The sequence below is a fragment of the Squalius cephalus genome, assembly GCF_949319135.1.
Source record: "Squalius cephalus genome assembly, chromosome: 13".
NCBI lineage: Eukaryota > Metazoa > Chordata > Actinopteri > Cypriniformes > Leuciscidae > Squalius > Squalius cephalus.
In genome coordinates this window covers 15,173,469-15,189,237 of record NC_137134.1, presented here as the reverse complement: position 1 = coordinate 15,189,237, position 15,769 = coordinate 15,173,469, and the positions used below count along the sequence as shown (strand labels likewise).

General features: G+C 38.3%; 1 protein-coding gene across 1 annotated transcript; it reads left to right on the top strand.

Annotated features, from left to right (window-relative positions):
• Positions 1-4,497: 4,497 nt before the first annotated feature.
• capn8 (calpain 8) lies at positions 4,498-15,394 on the top strand. The gene is made up of 21 exons (XM_079889968.1): positions 4,498-4,783; positions 6,134-6,203; positions 7,637-7,755; positions 7,942-8,075; positions 8,275-8,443; positions 8,881-8,964; positions 9,048-9,133; positions 9,212-9,286; positions 9,364-9,524; positions 9,618-9,787; positions 10,330-10,341; positions 12,964-13,175; positions 13,370-13,406; positions 13,498-13,563; positions 13,656-13,713; positions 13,841-13,905; positions 14,339-14,407; positions 14,569-14,647; positions 14,775-14,891; positions 14,991-15,049; positions 15,140-15,394. The coding sequence occupies exons 1-21, from the start codon at positions 4,547-4,549 to the stop codon at positions 15,161-15,163; spliced, it is 2,103 nt and encodes a 700-aa protein (XP_079746094.1). The 5' UTR covers positions 4,498-4,546; the 3' UTR covers positions 15,164-15,394.
• Positions 15,395-15,769: the final 375 nt, after the last annotated feature.

Sequence of the window (15,769 nt, the reverse complement as noted above, 5' to 3'; positions counted from 1 at the left end):
AAGTAAAAGTAAAAGTAATCTTAATAGTTACTTGAGTAAGAGTAAAAAAGTATCCAATGAAAAAACTACTCAAGTAGCGAGTTACTAGTTCAGATCATATAGGCCTATATATATATATATATATATATATATATATATATATATATATATGAAGACTTCATGATGCAAAAGTCTCTGAGTGCCATCTGAAATTTTCTTCTAAAAGAGCATTTTTATCAAGCTCGTATATTTAAGTTCAGTAATTTCACTTTAATGACAATTAATTTAGGTACTTTTCATTGCCATTTAAGTGAAATAACAACATAAACATACAAGCTTGATAAAAATGCTCTTTTAGAAGAAAATTTTAGATGGTACTTAGAGGCTTTTGCCTTTGAAGTCGTCGATTTTTTTTTTATTTAAAAGTACAATTTTTCCAAAAAAGTACTCAAGTAAATGTAACGAAGTAAATGTACTTCGTTACTACTACCCACCTCTGGTTATGAAATTAGTTAACCATATACTAACAAACATGCAATATACAGAAAATAAAAGCTATAGTGTGAAATCCCAATTGCAACGTTTGGTGATGTAATTTAAGCATAAGCATTTGAAATGTTTTAGGACAGCACAAATTATAGTAGGCTATCTAGGTTTTGAATTTGCATAATAAAACGCTTGGCCATGGCCATGCACACCCCTTTAATTGGTTTTGCCCTGGCCCCGTAATTCCAGTGAAGACAAATCTTGTTTCCTGCTCTGTCAATCCATAAATTAAGGTTAATATAGAAATGTTACTGAGTCTGGAGTAAAAAACAAACAAAACTTGACTTGACAGAGGATGAACTGGAAGTAGGAGCTGTTAGGAAGGACTACATGTCATGCCTGTGGTTTTGACTCTAAATGTTTCACAAATCATATGGGTGTGATGTTTGGGTGTCTAGCCACAGTGTAGATCCAAACATAGGTCCATAATATTTTTTGCTATAGTTGTTGTGGATATGTGAAGCAACACTGGCATTAGTCCTGCTGCTGCTGCTATTATTGCTGCTGTTGGTTGTTGCTTCTGCTGCTGCTGTTATTGCTGCTGCTGGTGGTACGGGACTTGCCACTGCCAATACATGAACGACACGCTTCTGTCAAGTCAAGTCAAGTCATCTTCATTTATATAGCGCTTTTAACATAGATTGTTTCAAAGCAGCTTTACAGAGATAAACGTAAAATTTAAGGTAACAGAGATTATTTTGGCTTTATAGCGGTTCTTTAATAAAGTTATTTTCCAGCTAAAGTCAGTTTTGATTGATTTGCTTCCGTCGCAACGATCATTTGTTATTAAATTTGGGGCCGCTAAGACGACACCATTCTATACACAGACTTTAAACGCGAACCTGTGAGAAACGCTGATGGCGGTCACATGCGCATTAAGAATTGGTTCTATAGTTATGTGCGTTTGAATATATGTGCGCAGGTTTGGAATTCCTTACAAACCAAGCCTAAACAAAGTACTGGTGTTTCCTTATAGTTTTTGATACAGAATTTTATTTTATTTTATCAATTTGGGGTAGGCACGCGAATTGAGTTTCCCGACAACGCTTTATCTGTAGAGTGGTAAAGGGATCCTCCATAGGGAGAGACTAGTTGGCACTTCAGCACTGCGTTGGATCGGGTCCAGGCGAAGGTCCTTCATCAGATCTGGATACGGCCTGGATCTGGCTGGCTGCGGGAAAACCTCGGGATAAACAGAGACACTAAAATTAGCGTAGATGCCATTCTTCTTATGATGTAACGAGTACATCAGGATTTATGGGAAGTGTTCCCGGTTCCAGCTGACCTAATCTATGCAGCCTAACATTGAATTATAGAAGTCTATAATGTATTATGTGAATGCTAGGTCAAAGAGATGTGTCTTTAATCTAGCTTTAAACTGACAGAGTGTGTCTGCTTCCCGGACAATGGTAGGAAGACTGTTCCAGAGTTTTGGTGCTAAATAGGAGAAGGATCTACTGCCAGCAGTCGATTTTGATATTCTAGGTATTATCAACTGGCCGGAGTTTTGAGATCGCAATAGACGTGAAGGACTATAATGCGTTAAGAGCTCGCTCAAGTACTGCGGAGCTAAACCATTTAGTGCTTTGTAAGTAGTCAGCAATATTTTAAAATTGATGCGATGTTTAATAGGGAGCCAATGCAGTTTTGACAGAACCGGGCTAATATGGTCATACTTCCTGGTTCTGGTAAGAACTCGAGCTGCTGCGTTTTGAACTAGCTGTAGTTTGTTTATTAAGCGTGCAGGGCAACCACCCAGTAGAGCATTACAATAATCTAGCCTTGAGGTCATGAACACATGAACTAATTGTTCCGCATTTGTCAATGAGAGCATATGACGTATTTTAGATATATTTTTAAGATGGAAAAATGCGGTTTTACAGATACTAGACACATGACTTTCAAATGAAAGATTGGTATCAAAGAGCACACCCAGGTTCCTAACCGACGACGAAGACTTAACAGAGCAGCCATCAAGTGTTAGACAGTATTCTAGGTTATTACGTGAGGAAGTTTTTTGTCCAATAATTAGAATCTCTGTTTTTTCAGAGTTAAGTAGTAGGAAATTATGAGTCATCCAATTTTTTATATCATCTATGCATTCCATTAATTTTGTGAATTGGTAAGTTTCGTTAGGTTTTGAAGAAATATAGAGCTGAGTATCGTCGGCATAACAGTGGAAGCTAATTCCATGTTTCCTAATGATATCTCCTAATGGTAGCATGTACAGAGTGAACAGCAGCAGTCCTAGTACTGAGCCTTGTGGTACGCCATACTGAACTTGTGATCGATGAGACATCTCTTCATTTACTGCTACAAACTGATAACGGTCAGATAAGTATGATTTAAACCATGCTAGTGCAATTCCACTAATGCCAACATAATTTTCGAGTCTATTTAAAAGAATGTTGTGGTCGATAGTGTCAAATGCAGCACTAAGATCGAGTAACACTAATAGAGAGACACAACCACGATCGGATGATAAGAGCAAATCATTTGTGACTCTAACGAGAGCAGTCTCGGTACTATGGTACGGTCTAAATCCAGACTGGAAATCTTCGCAGATATCATTTCTTTCAAGAAAGGAACACAGTTGTGAAGACACTGCTTTTTCTAATATCTTTGACAGAAAAGGTAGATTCGAGATCGGCCTGTAATTGACTAATTCTGTAGGATCAAGTTGCGGTTTTTTAACAAGCGGTTTAATCATAGCCAGCTTAAAGGTTTTTGGTACGTATCCTAGAGACAAAGATGAATTAATGATATTAAGAAGAGGATCTGTGACCTCTGGAAGCATCTCTTTCAGTAGCTTAGTCGGTATAGGGTCTAACATACATGTTGTCGATTTAGATGATTTAACGAATTTAGTAAATTCTTCCTCTTCTATAACAACGAACGAATCAAATTTTCCCTCAGGGAGACGACAATGCACTGCCTGATGCGATACTGTAGTAGACGGTTGCATAGTTATAATTTTCTCCCTGATATTATCAATCTTATAAGTGAAGAAGTTCATAAAGTCATTACTGCTGTGTTGCTTGGAAACTTCGGTGCTTGAAGCTTTCTTTTCTTTAGTTTAGCCACCGTTTCAAATAAATACCTAGGATTATGTTTATTTTCTTCTAATAGGTGAGTTCTGTGAGCAAGTAAGACCGGCTGCTGCTGTACAATATAGCATACTTAAATTACTGTAGCAGATCTATATACAGGTGGAACTGGGGAAGGTGGAGGGTTTCTGAAAGCGCGCTGCAACTGCTACAGCAAATGCTGACCAAGTGTTTGAAGGATGAGCAGCAAGCTCATTGGCTACTGATACAGCAGGAACCAATCAGCTGTGCCCTGTAGAGAATGATGTGATTGCAAGCAGATTGAGTTAAGGACCTATTAGTCTGCGCCATTAATGTACAACAGACTTATTTATCTCAAAAATATTTATAATTAGTGTCAATAAGCAGCAATTTCCCAATGTGACAATATGGGGGATGCCATCACAAAAGGTCAATGTGTATGTTTTGAGGGGGCAACAACACTGCAAAAGCATTTTTTTTTTTTTTGTAGCCAAGACATTAAGGTATGAATAGAAACTGCATTTCATAATGAAACCTGAGAAATGTTCACTGGACTAAAATTGTGAAAACCAGCCCAGGTCTCCCAAAGAACAAAAAAAAAAATAGAACAATAGAAACAAAAGAGGTCTGAATTCAGTGTATTGGGTCACAATTTATACAAGACTCGTGTTACAGTGCAATTACATTGGTAAGTATTAAAGTAGTGAAATGAATATACTTTGAAAAGCGTCTTAAGTGATAAAGTAACAAAAAGCATATACTTGCTCAACAGTTTTCTTCACAGGGTAACATGATGCTAAACCAGTGTGAAAGCAACACCTGCCCCGATCCGCTGACAGGTGAGTGTGACTCCGCCCATGCTCACCATATAGCCTCTCTCACATTAAAACCAGCATCTGTCTCACACAAACACTCGGCAAGCTAGAGGCACTAGAGGAAGACTACAGGGCAGCATGTCTAATATTGCAAAGGTTCTTTCTAGGAGGCAGGACAGAGGAGAAGGAGTGGGAACAAATGAGAATGCGGTTCCCTTCAATAAGCAGGACTACGAGAGCCTGAAGCGGGAATGTCTGGCGAAAAGAACCCTGTTCTGTGACCCGACCTTCCCTGCTGAATCCGACTCTCTGGGATACAACGAACTCGGGCGGTACTCCTTCAAGACCAAAGGAGTGGAGTGGAAGAGACCAAAGGTACTGTAATGTCCTCTGTGTGTGCTTCAGGTAAACCCTACGTTATGGGGAGAAAATGTCCCCACACAAATGGCAATATCTGAAATCCTTGACCTTGTGGGGAAATTTTTTGTTCCCCATGAGGAAAACAGCTCATTAATCATACAGAATGATGTTTTTTGTAAAAATGTAAAAATGCAGAAAGTTTTCTGTGATGGGTAGGCTTAGGGGATAGAATATACAGTTAAAAAATCATTATGTCTATGCTAAGTTATGTGTGTGTGCTTTATTTGCACAGGTGGAGTTTAGGCAAATATAAAGGCGTGTTTTTGTGATCTTTGTTTGTTTTATAGAATCTTTTTTATAGAATCTTAAAAAAAATACTTTTTACCCAGTTACTTCATTAAAAGAAAAAAAGAAGAGTAAAATAAAAAAGCAGTGAGGTTAATTCAAGAGTAGTAAGGTAAATTGAAAATATTAATATCAATATTAAATAATATTATATTTTAATCATTTTTTTTAATATGGTTTTTGTCATCCTTGTGTGTTATAATTTTAATTACATATTTTTGTAGAGTATTTTTTCAAGTCTTTAAGGTGATATTTCCATTCACAAGGAACAATTGGAGGAGTTTTAGTAATTAATAACAGGTACTATTAAATAAAAACATTTTAAAAATGGTCAAATTGAAAATGTATGTTTAATTGCTGCCTTTGAATTTTAATAAATTCCAATAACTTCAAGTAAAACGTTCATTGCACTTTTTTAACCACTTTGAATTGAATTACTAAATCAAGCTGAAATTCAAAGAGTAGAAATGACAAACATTTTAAAACAATAATAGGTCTATATATAAAATAAAATAAATAAATAATAATAAAAAAAAAAAAAAATATATATATATATATATATATATATATATATATAAAATAGAATAAAAAGAAAAATGTTGATAGGACATGAAACATTTTTACAGCTTAGGCTATCTGATATGCAAAACATGTATTGTTCTGTACGTGTGCGTGCGTATAGATACGCTCACTATGGTAACCGACGGCAGCTCAGGTGTTAGAAGGATCTTTGTGCGTGTGTGTGTGTGTGTGTGTGTGTGTGTGTGTGTGTGTGTGTGTGTGTGTTGATACTTACAACAAGCATACTCCCTACTCATTGGTTTGCATTGTTATATAAACAAACACATTTATCTGTATTTTTTTCTTTTACGAGTACAATAGCAACCACACAATTGATCAACTGAACCTTTTAAATGCGCTGTTTGCTAAGAGCAAATAAAACATATTTTTACTCATGTGTACCATTGCAAAACGTAACAATATCAGATGTAATTATGCTCAAATTTTCCGTTTTTAAAGGAGCTGTGCTCAAACCCAGAGTTCATTGTGGACGGCGCCAAGCGGACGGACATCTGCCAGGGAGCTTTAGGTAAGAAAAGATCCTTTTGGTCACAATAGTGTTCGGGTGTGGCCTGTAGAGGAATACAATGAATCATTTAGGATTCTCACTAACATGGTGGTCAATACAGGTGAAGACATTGAAGTGCAGCATCAACAAACATGATGAATACGGAATTTCAGGATTGGTTTAATTTTTTATTATGATACCAAATGAGGTGTTTAGTTACCTGTATGATATCTGCTGGTGTGTCTGCTTTATGTTGACTTGAGTACACTGTCCTCCACCCCAAACTCACACAGACTCATATTGTGCGGAACTAACCACAATGACACAACGAATATAAACCCTTTACATGCGGCTTCACAAATATTCAAAACTCTTAATATGATAAATTAACACCATAGAGCCATTTTGTTTGTTCAAACAAAAAGAGATGTAAAATTGCACAGAGCCGCCAAGAGGAAATGGTCATGGAAGAAATATGAGATGGGAAGAAAAATTATATTTCAATGCATTTTTCGTTCCCCCAAGAAATTCACAGCGAATGCAAGGTTATACAGGGAATGTGATATTTTTGCAAGAGAACACAAAAGTACCTAAAGGGACATAGTGGTAGAAAAAAATATGTGCCGGGAAGAAAAAAAGTATGTCAATGCTTTTGCGTTCCCCCCCAAGAAAGTTCACGTTCACTTGCAAAGAGCTCAAAAGGTTTGCTAGCAAATGCAGTTTCTCAGGGGAACGCAAACTTTTGCTAGAGAACGCAAAAGGATTGACACATATTTGACATATATCCTCCCGTCACATGTTTTTTTCCATCATCATGTCACTTTAGGGGCTCCATACAAAAGTTGTGCAAGCTAATGAAAAATTTCTCTGGAGAACGCAATATTTTTGCAAGAGAACGCAAAAGATGTGTAAGCAAATGTAAAGTTTCTCCGGGGAACGCAATTTTTCTTTTTTTTGCAAAAGAACACAAAAGTTGTGCGAGCGAATTAAAAGTTTCTTGGGGGAGCGTACAATCTGCAACAGAACGCAAAAGTTTTGCAAGCGAATGCAAAAGCACTGAAATATGGAGGATGTGATGTGGAATGAAATACATGCTCAAGTGTTAGTGGTAAGAAGTTAAGAACAAAGTATGGAGCAATAATAATAATGATGCTAGCTTCAGCAACCGCTAAATAACGTTACCTCACACTACAATTGCACAACTTCTGTAGTGAAAAAACATGGGCGTGGTTAAAGACTTAAGCTTGAAGGTTGTAGGTTCAAACCCCACAATGGTTGATCCATGAACCATCAGGACTGAGCAATACAAATACGCCCAGGATACTCATTGAGCAAAACACTGAAGGCCAGCTTGATCCTGTAAGACTATCGCTGTAATTAATGCACTGAAAGTTATTTTGCATAAAATCATTTGCTCAAGGCACACCAAATATCTAATGATGATACATTGGCAGGTGACTGTTGGTTGCTGGCAGCCATTGCATCTCTGACTCTGGATAATGAGATTCTGGAACGTGTAGTTCCACCTGGACAGAGTTTTACGGAGGACTATAGCGGCATCTTTCACTTTCAGGTCAGAACATACAAACAGACTGAGTCCACATTGAAGATCTGGGATTTAAAGTCTAATTTAAACCTGGGGGGAATGGTCAATACTTCATTCAAGTATTTCTTACGATGCACCATATGATCATATTATAATTTCAATGACAGATTAAAGGGACACTGTCAGACTGACGTGTTGTTCTCGTCTCTTCAGTTCTGGCAGTACGGTGTATGGGTGGATGTGGTCATTGATGACCGGTTGCCCACCAGAGATGGGAAGCTGCTGTTTCTTCACTCCGCCGAGGGCTCTGAGTTTTGGAGCGCTCTACTGGAGAAGGCCTATGCAAAGTGAGTGTGTGTGTTTATTCATCAAAAATTACCTGCTACTACTTACCTGAACTGCAATGTTTAACATAATACGAGTCATCTGAAACTCTTGGTAAACACTCTGCCTACAACCACAGCCTACAAAATACACAATGGTTATCCAACATCACATATCCGTGACATTCCAACCCATGACGCTGATTTCTACCTTGTTTTGAAGGGTAACCGGGTCATATGAAGCTCTGTCGGGAGGTACGACCACTGAGGGTTTTGAGGATTTCACCGGAGGCATCGCTGAGAACTATGAGCTGAGCAAAGCTCCTCCGTACCTGTTTAAGATCATGCAGAAAGCCCTGACGCTGGGCTCATTACTGGGCTGCTCCATTGATGTGAGTCGTATTCCACGCATTTTGAGCTGCAATGGCTAGAAGAAATAGTGATTAATACATAATACATTCAGATAAATGTTTTGTTGGAGCTGTGGTATACTTAAACACACTTTAGATACCCAAAACCCTTATTTATGAAGATCCAGATTAAAGCTGGAGACTAATTTTCTTTTGAGACCGAACAATTTGCATGTGCTTCAAGGATGTTTTGCAGGCGACTTACTAAGAATACTTAACACATATGCAAATAGGTTAGTCTCACCCATTTTTAAAGGATTTTGTGTGTGGAAATATCAAATGTTAGCTCACTTGTGGCTGAATATTTAGGTATTAATTTTTTAAAAAGAAAATCTGACTAACCCAAACATTTTAAATGAACGTGCCATTGCTCTAATGTGGGAAAAGCGAATAGAAATAATTTGTTAATTATTGAGCAGATTTCCAGTTCCTATGAGACTGAGGCGGTGACGAGTCTGAAGCTGGTGAAGGGTCATGCCTACTCCGTCACGGCCGCAGAGGAGGTCAGACATCGCCACTGATGCTGAAATATGGATTCAATAGGAATAATTTGAAGTAGATCTAATGATTGTCACCTCAACCTCAGGTTCACTTCAAAGGTAATCCGGTTGAACTGGTGCGTATCAGGAACCCGTGGGGTCAGGTGGAGTGGACAGGCCCTTGGAGTGATGAGTTAGTTCCCTAAACAGATCGTACTAGTTCAACATCAGTCTTTAGAGTCCTGTAAAATGTTTACCATCTCTTCCTCAGTTCAAAAGAATGGGATAGCATCCAACCAGATGAGAAAGCTAAACTGGATTATTCAGCTGAAGATGGAGAGTTCTGGTAAGAGAACTTGAGATTTTTTAACCCTCAACAACGTAACAAATACCTTGGTTGACGAATCTTCCTCGTCCTGTCAGGATGGCGTATTCTGACTTCATACAGCAGTTCTCCAAGTTGGAGATCTGTAATCTGACTCCAGACACGCTTTCAAGTGAGGATGTGAGTCGCTGGAGCTACAGCCAGTTTGAAGGCACCTGGAGGGTGGGCTCCACCGCAGGAGGCTGCAGGAACAACCCAGGTATATCAAATCAACATGCATGTGCTTGAAACCAAATTTGGTTTTAAAGTTGTTTTTGTTCCACCGTCCAACCATTTGGTTTCTCCTCTCTAGCTACATTCTGCTCAAACCCTCAGTTTGTGATCAAGCTGGAGGATGCAGATGATGATCCATATGATGGAGAAGACGGATGCACTTTCCTTTTGGGTCTAATGCAGAAAGATGGTCGTAAAGACAAGCGGTTTGGACGAGACCTGAACACCATTGGCTTTGCCATCTATAAGGTAACTGGTTAAATACAATCAGTAATAACATTGCAACTGGGAACAACATTACTATCAACACCAAAGACAACTTCACAACCAACAGTACCACCAACCTTGCAACCACTTGTTCAGCATTCTTGGTTCTAGAAGTGTCTTTCCTATTCATTTTCTCCATACAGATTAAAAAAAATCATGACCCAAACCAACCTGCCCTGAGATTAATCGCAAAATTACAACATTTGATTTGAAGAAAAAATCTTTCTCTTTAGCATTTATGGGTAGTGGAGATCTTCACCTGGTGTTTGACTTAAAAAGATTTTTTTTCTGAAATATTGATTACTAGCCTCTGAGCTCATAGTACATATATCTGGAAATATATATATAAAAAAATCTCTATGGAGAATCTGATTTTATTTCCAGAATCCGACTGTTGTACAACACATTATACAACACATTTTTTCCATGAACATAACCATCAACATTAACACAGAATATTTTTTTATGGTGAAAATGTATGAATTTGAACATTGAATAATATAATATTCTTTGGTGTTTTTCAGGTTCCAGATGAGGTGTGTTTGAGCTCTACATGTTTTGTACATACTGGACACCAAAAATGTAACCAGTCATTCTTTCATTTATACAATACAACGGAGCCCCTGAAGGGGCATGGTGATGATAAAAAATTAAATGGGAAAAAAATATATATTTCAATGCTTTTGTGTTCTTTGCAAAACTCTCTCCTTTTGGGAGAGAACACAAAGTTTTTTGAGGGAAAGTAATTCTTTGGGAGAGAACGCAAATTTTCTTGGGGGAACAATCCTTTGGGAGAGAACGCAAAGTTTGGGGGAACGCTGTTCTTTAGGAGAGAACGCAAAGTTTGGGGGAACGCAGTTCTTTAGGAGAGAACGCAAAGTTTCTTGGGGGAACGCAATCCTTTGGGAGAGAACATAAAGTTTCTTGGGGGAATGCAATCCTTTGGGAGAGAACGCAAAGTTTCTTGGGGGAACGCAATTCTTTGGGAGAGAACACAAAGTTTCTTGGGGGAATGCAATCCTTTGGGAGAGAACACAAAGTTTCTTGGGGAACGCAATTCTTTGGGAGAGAATGCAAAGTTACTCAAAGAAATGCAATTCTTTGGAAGAGAACGCAAAGTTTCTCAGAGGAACGCAATCCATTTGGAAAGAACACAAAGTTTCTCAGAGGAACGCAATCCTTTGGGAGAGAATGCAAAGTTACTCAAAGAAATGCAATCCTTTGGGAGAGAACACAAAGTTTCTCAGAGGAACACAATCCATTAGGAAAGAATGCAAAGTTTCTTGGGGGAACGTATCCTTTGGGAGAGAACGCAAAATTTCTCAGAGGAACGCAATCCTTTGGGAGGGAACGCAAAGTTTCTCAGAGGAACGCAATCCATTAGGAAAGAATGCAAAGTTTCTTGGGGGAAGGCAATTCTTTGTGATCGAATGCAAAAGCATTAAAATATGATTTTGTAAAATACTATTTCTTACATTTTTTTCCATCACCATACAGTGAGGAAAATAAGTATTTGAACACCCTGCTATTTTGCAAGTTCTCCCACTTGGAAATCTTGGAGGGGTCTGAAATTGTCATCGTAGGTGCATGTCCACTGTGAGAGACATAATCTAAAAAAAAAAAATCCAGAAATCACAATATATGATTTTTTAACTATTTATTTGTATGATACAGCTGCAAATAAGTATTTGAACACCTGTCTATCAGCTAGAATTCTGACCCTCAAAGACCTGTTAGTCTGCCTTTAAAATGTCCACCTCCACTCCATTTATTATCCTAAATTAGATGCACCTGTTTGAGGTCGTTAGCTGCATAAAGACACCTGTCCACCCCATACAATCAGTAAGAATCCAACTACTAACATGGCCAAGACCAAAGAGCTGTCCAAAGACACTAGAGACAAAATTGTACACCTCCACAAGGCTGGAAAGGGCTACGGGGAAATTGCCAAGCAGCTTGGTGAAAAAAGGTCCACTGTTGGAGCAATCATTAGAAAATGGAAGAAGCTAAACATGACTGTCAATCTCCCTCGGACTGGGGCTCCATGCAAGATCTCACCTCGTGGGGTCTCAATGATCCTAAGAAAGGTGAGAAATCAGCCCAGAACTACACGGGAGGAGCTGGTCAATGACCTGAAAAGAGCTGGGACCACCGTTTCCAAGGTTACTGTTGGTAATACACTAAGACGTCATGGTTTGAAATCATGCATGGCACGGAAGGTTCCCCTGCTTAAACCAGCACATGTCAAGGCCCGTCTTAAGTTTGCCAATGACCATTTGGATGATCCAGAGGAGTCATGGGAGAAAGTCATGTGGTCAGATGAGACCAAAATAGAACTTTTTGGTCATAATTCCACTAAACGTGTTCGGAGGAAGAAGAATGATGAGTACCATCCCAAGAACACCATCCCTACTGTGAAGCATGGGGGTGGTAGCATCATGCTTTGGGGGTGTTTTTCTGCACATGGGACAGAGCGACTGCACTGTATTAAGGAGAGGATGACCGGGGCCATGTATTGCGAGATTTTGGGGAACAACCTCCTTCCCTCAGTTAGAGCATTGAAGATGGGTCGAGGCTGGGTCTTCCAACATGACAATGACCCGAAGCACACAGCCAGGATAACCAAGGAGTGGCTCTGTAAGAAGCATATCAAGGTTCTGGCGTGGCCTAGCCAGTCTCCAGACCTAAACCCATTAGAGAATCTTTGGAGGGAGCTCAAACTCCGTGTTTCTCAGCGACAGCACAGAAACCTGACTGATCTAGAGAAGATCTGTGTGGAGGAGTGGGCCAAAATCCCTCCTGCAGTGTGTGCAAACCTGGTGAAAAACTACAGGAAACGTTTGACCTCTGTAATTGCAAACAAAGGCTACTGTACCAAATATTAACATTGATTTTCTCAGGTGTTCAAATACTTATTTGCAGCTGTATCATACAAATAAATAGTTAAAAAATCATACATTGTGATTTCTGGATTTTTTTTTTTTTAGATTATGTCTCTCACAGTGGACATGCACCTACGATGACAATTTCAGACCCCTCCATGATTTCTAAGTGGGAGAACTTGCAAAATAGCAGGGTGTTCAAATACTTATTTTCCTCACTGTACACCTATATGGAACAAGTTTTCAGATATAATTTCATCCGTGTTTGTGTTGCAGTTCAAGGGTCGCAACAATATTCATCTCGGCCCTGACGTACTGCTGCGTCAGCGGTCCATTGCAGGGAGCAGCACCTTCATCAACCTGCGAGAGATGAGTGAGCGCTTCAAACTGCCTCCTGGTGAATACGTCATCATCCCCTCCACTTTCGAGCCGCACCGCAAGGGAAGCTTCATACTGCGAGTGTTCACAGAGAAAGAGGCTGGTGCCAAGTGAGTTCCTAACTGTTCTAGTTTTAGACCACATGGTGGTGATGTTGCACGGGTTCTGTTCTGAGTGGATAGTAACACTAACACATCAGCTTGATATGTGTTTGTCTGACCAATAAATCATAATTGTTCGTTAAACATTCTTGTATTTGCACCCAAATGCATGATGGATGTATTTCTGACTCTCGTCCCTGCAGCCCGATGGATGCAGAGATCAGTGCAGATATAAAAAGGGTGAATTTATCATTTATCATTTACAAACATAGTGTATATTATATACATATATATTATTATTTTTTACTTCAATTTTTTTCTTCTTTCCCAGGAATACATATCTGAGAGTGATGTGGACCCACATTTCAAACACCTTTTCAAACAGATTGCTGGAAATGTAAGGCACAATATATATATATATATATTTTTAGTTTGGGGTAATTATCATTTTATTTTTCCCAGTTGCATGATCTTATCTTTACTCTGCAGGACTCAGAGGTGTCTGTGTTTGAACTACAGCAGACCCTGGACAGTGTTATGTCGAAACGTAGGAAAACACACTTTACTATTTTTATTTGAATTTATATAAATATATAGATATTTGCATTCGAAAGCCCCTTGTTCAACAGTCTGTGCTGATCATTTTTTTCAATGTTTTGTGGTATTTCACACAGGAACCGATCTGAAGACAGATGGATTCAGTATGGAAACCTGTCGCCACATTTTCAGCCTGCTAGATGTATCCTTACCTCACTAGATAATATGAATGTATAGATACTACATGGATTAATGTAGGGATTAATAATATTTTTTGTCAGCCAAACCTCTTTGACTCTAAATATTTTCTACCCCCTGAGATTTCAATAATTCGACAACACATTCGCATGTTCACGTTTCTCTGAGGACTTTCTTCTATAACTTATATACATTTTTTTTAACAATATAGTTTTGCTAAGTGTTATTTTGATTGTTTTATTTTTAAAATATGTATTCATTTTGATTTTACATTTAGTTAGCTTTTCATCAACTCATAAACTACCTGCGATTTGCGAACCTCATTAAGGAATTTAAACACAGATTATCTAAATGTATTAAGTGTGCGCAACATAGCGTCCTTTCATTGTACTCATGTAATCATCATAACCCAGCTATAACCTTTGACCTCAGTCCAGAGAGATGGCAGCGGCAAACTTGGCCTTGTGGAGTTTCACACACTGTGGACAAAGATTCAGAAATATTTGGTATAATATATTTTGGTATAATATTTCAGATCAATTAAAAAGAAACTCCGACAAGATATATTGTGCATTCCTACCACAGAGCAACATTTTTGTTATGATCAATTCTTAATTTTTTAGTCAAGTTTATTATTGAATGTGGATTTTCTGTTATACCTCACCAGGAAATTTTTAAGAACCGCGATACAGACAACTCAGGCACTATGAGTTCGCATGAGATGAGAGATGCCGTGAAGGAAGCAGGTAATGAGTCTATGTTAGACAGACCATTGAAGATAATGAATTAAGAATACATTTCTTCTAAAAGAGTATAATAATATATAGATCGTAATATAGAGTGAAGTAATGCTTGCATGCATTTTCTCCACAGGGTTCCAGCTGAACAACGAAGTACTTCAGGTGATAATCTCACGTTACGCCAATCAGCAGTACGCCATTGACTTCGATTGCTTCGTCGGCTGCCTGATTCGCCTGGAGATGCTCTTCAGTAAGTTTTGCTGAAGATTATCCAGAATGTTCAATATGGAATTATGAAAGTTTGTTTATTAGTGGTTTACTGTAACATTTTCACCTGTGCTCTACACAGAAATGTTTAAAACGTTCGACAAGAAGGAGACCGGGAAAATCGAGCTGGATATCTTGCAGGTGATGCACAAGTGTGACCATGGATGTTGATTTCTCTATCTTCTCAATGTAGTGTGTTATCATTTACAGATGTGTTGTTTTGTGTTGCAGTGGCTCTGCTTGGCCCTCAGTTGAAAATCCACTTATCATAATTCACAAGAAGTCCATTTCCTGCAATTAAACTGGAGGACACAGCAAATAAAGAACTGAACTGCTTTCAAAATGCAATTTGTTTATGGTTAATGGTTTATGGGCAATTTGTTTAATTTTTCATATTTACAAAGTAACTCATTTTGATGATTTTATGTCCTGTTTACAAATAAATACCATAGTTTCCACCAAAATAACATAGTAGGCTACACTGTTTCTACTGTAAAAATCATAAACTAATAGGTAGGCTATAGCATTGATTTATACCATGCATGGTAATTTACATGGTGGTACAATGGTATCTTGTTAGCGCATATACATACATTTAAATTCACAGATATCTAGGCTACCTCATTTTTTTTAAAAGGTGGCCTGTGAATGTGAGACTTCCGATAGGCTATATTAGCCGCTAGGTAGCCTAAATAAGAAGTGCAGTAGTGCACTAAACGCTAAAACTAATTTGCAATTCAAACGAGTGGTTATGATCTATGATACAAGCATGATAACAAAAACCATAGACTGTAAAAAGACAAAATCCAGCATCAAGCATAACTGTTTTTGTGAGCTACTAGCTGATCACCGATTGCGGCT

Excerpts from the sequence above, each read along its gene's own strand:
- capn8 (XM_079889968.1), top strand. The coding sequence starts at position 4,547 with ATGTCTAATATTGCAAAGGTTCTTTCTAGGAGGCAGGACAGAGGAGAA. Across the intron at positions 6,204-7,636 it reads CATCTGCCAGGGAGCTTTAG|GTGACTGTTGGTTGCTGGCA; the intron begins GTAAGAAAAGAT and ends ATACATTGGCAG. Across the intron at positions 13,407-13,497 it reads TCAGTGCAGATATAAAAAGG|GAATACATATCTGAGAGTGA; the intron begins GTGAATTTATCA and ends CTTCTTTCCCAG.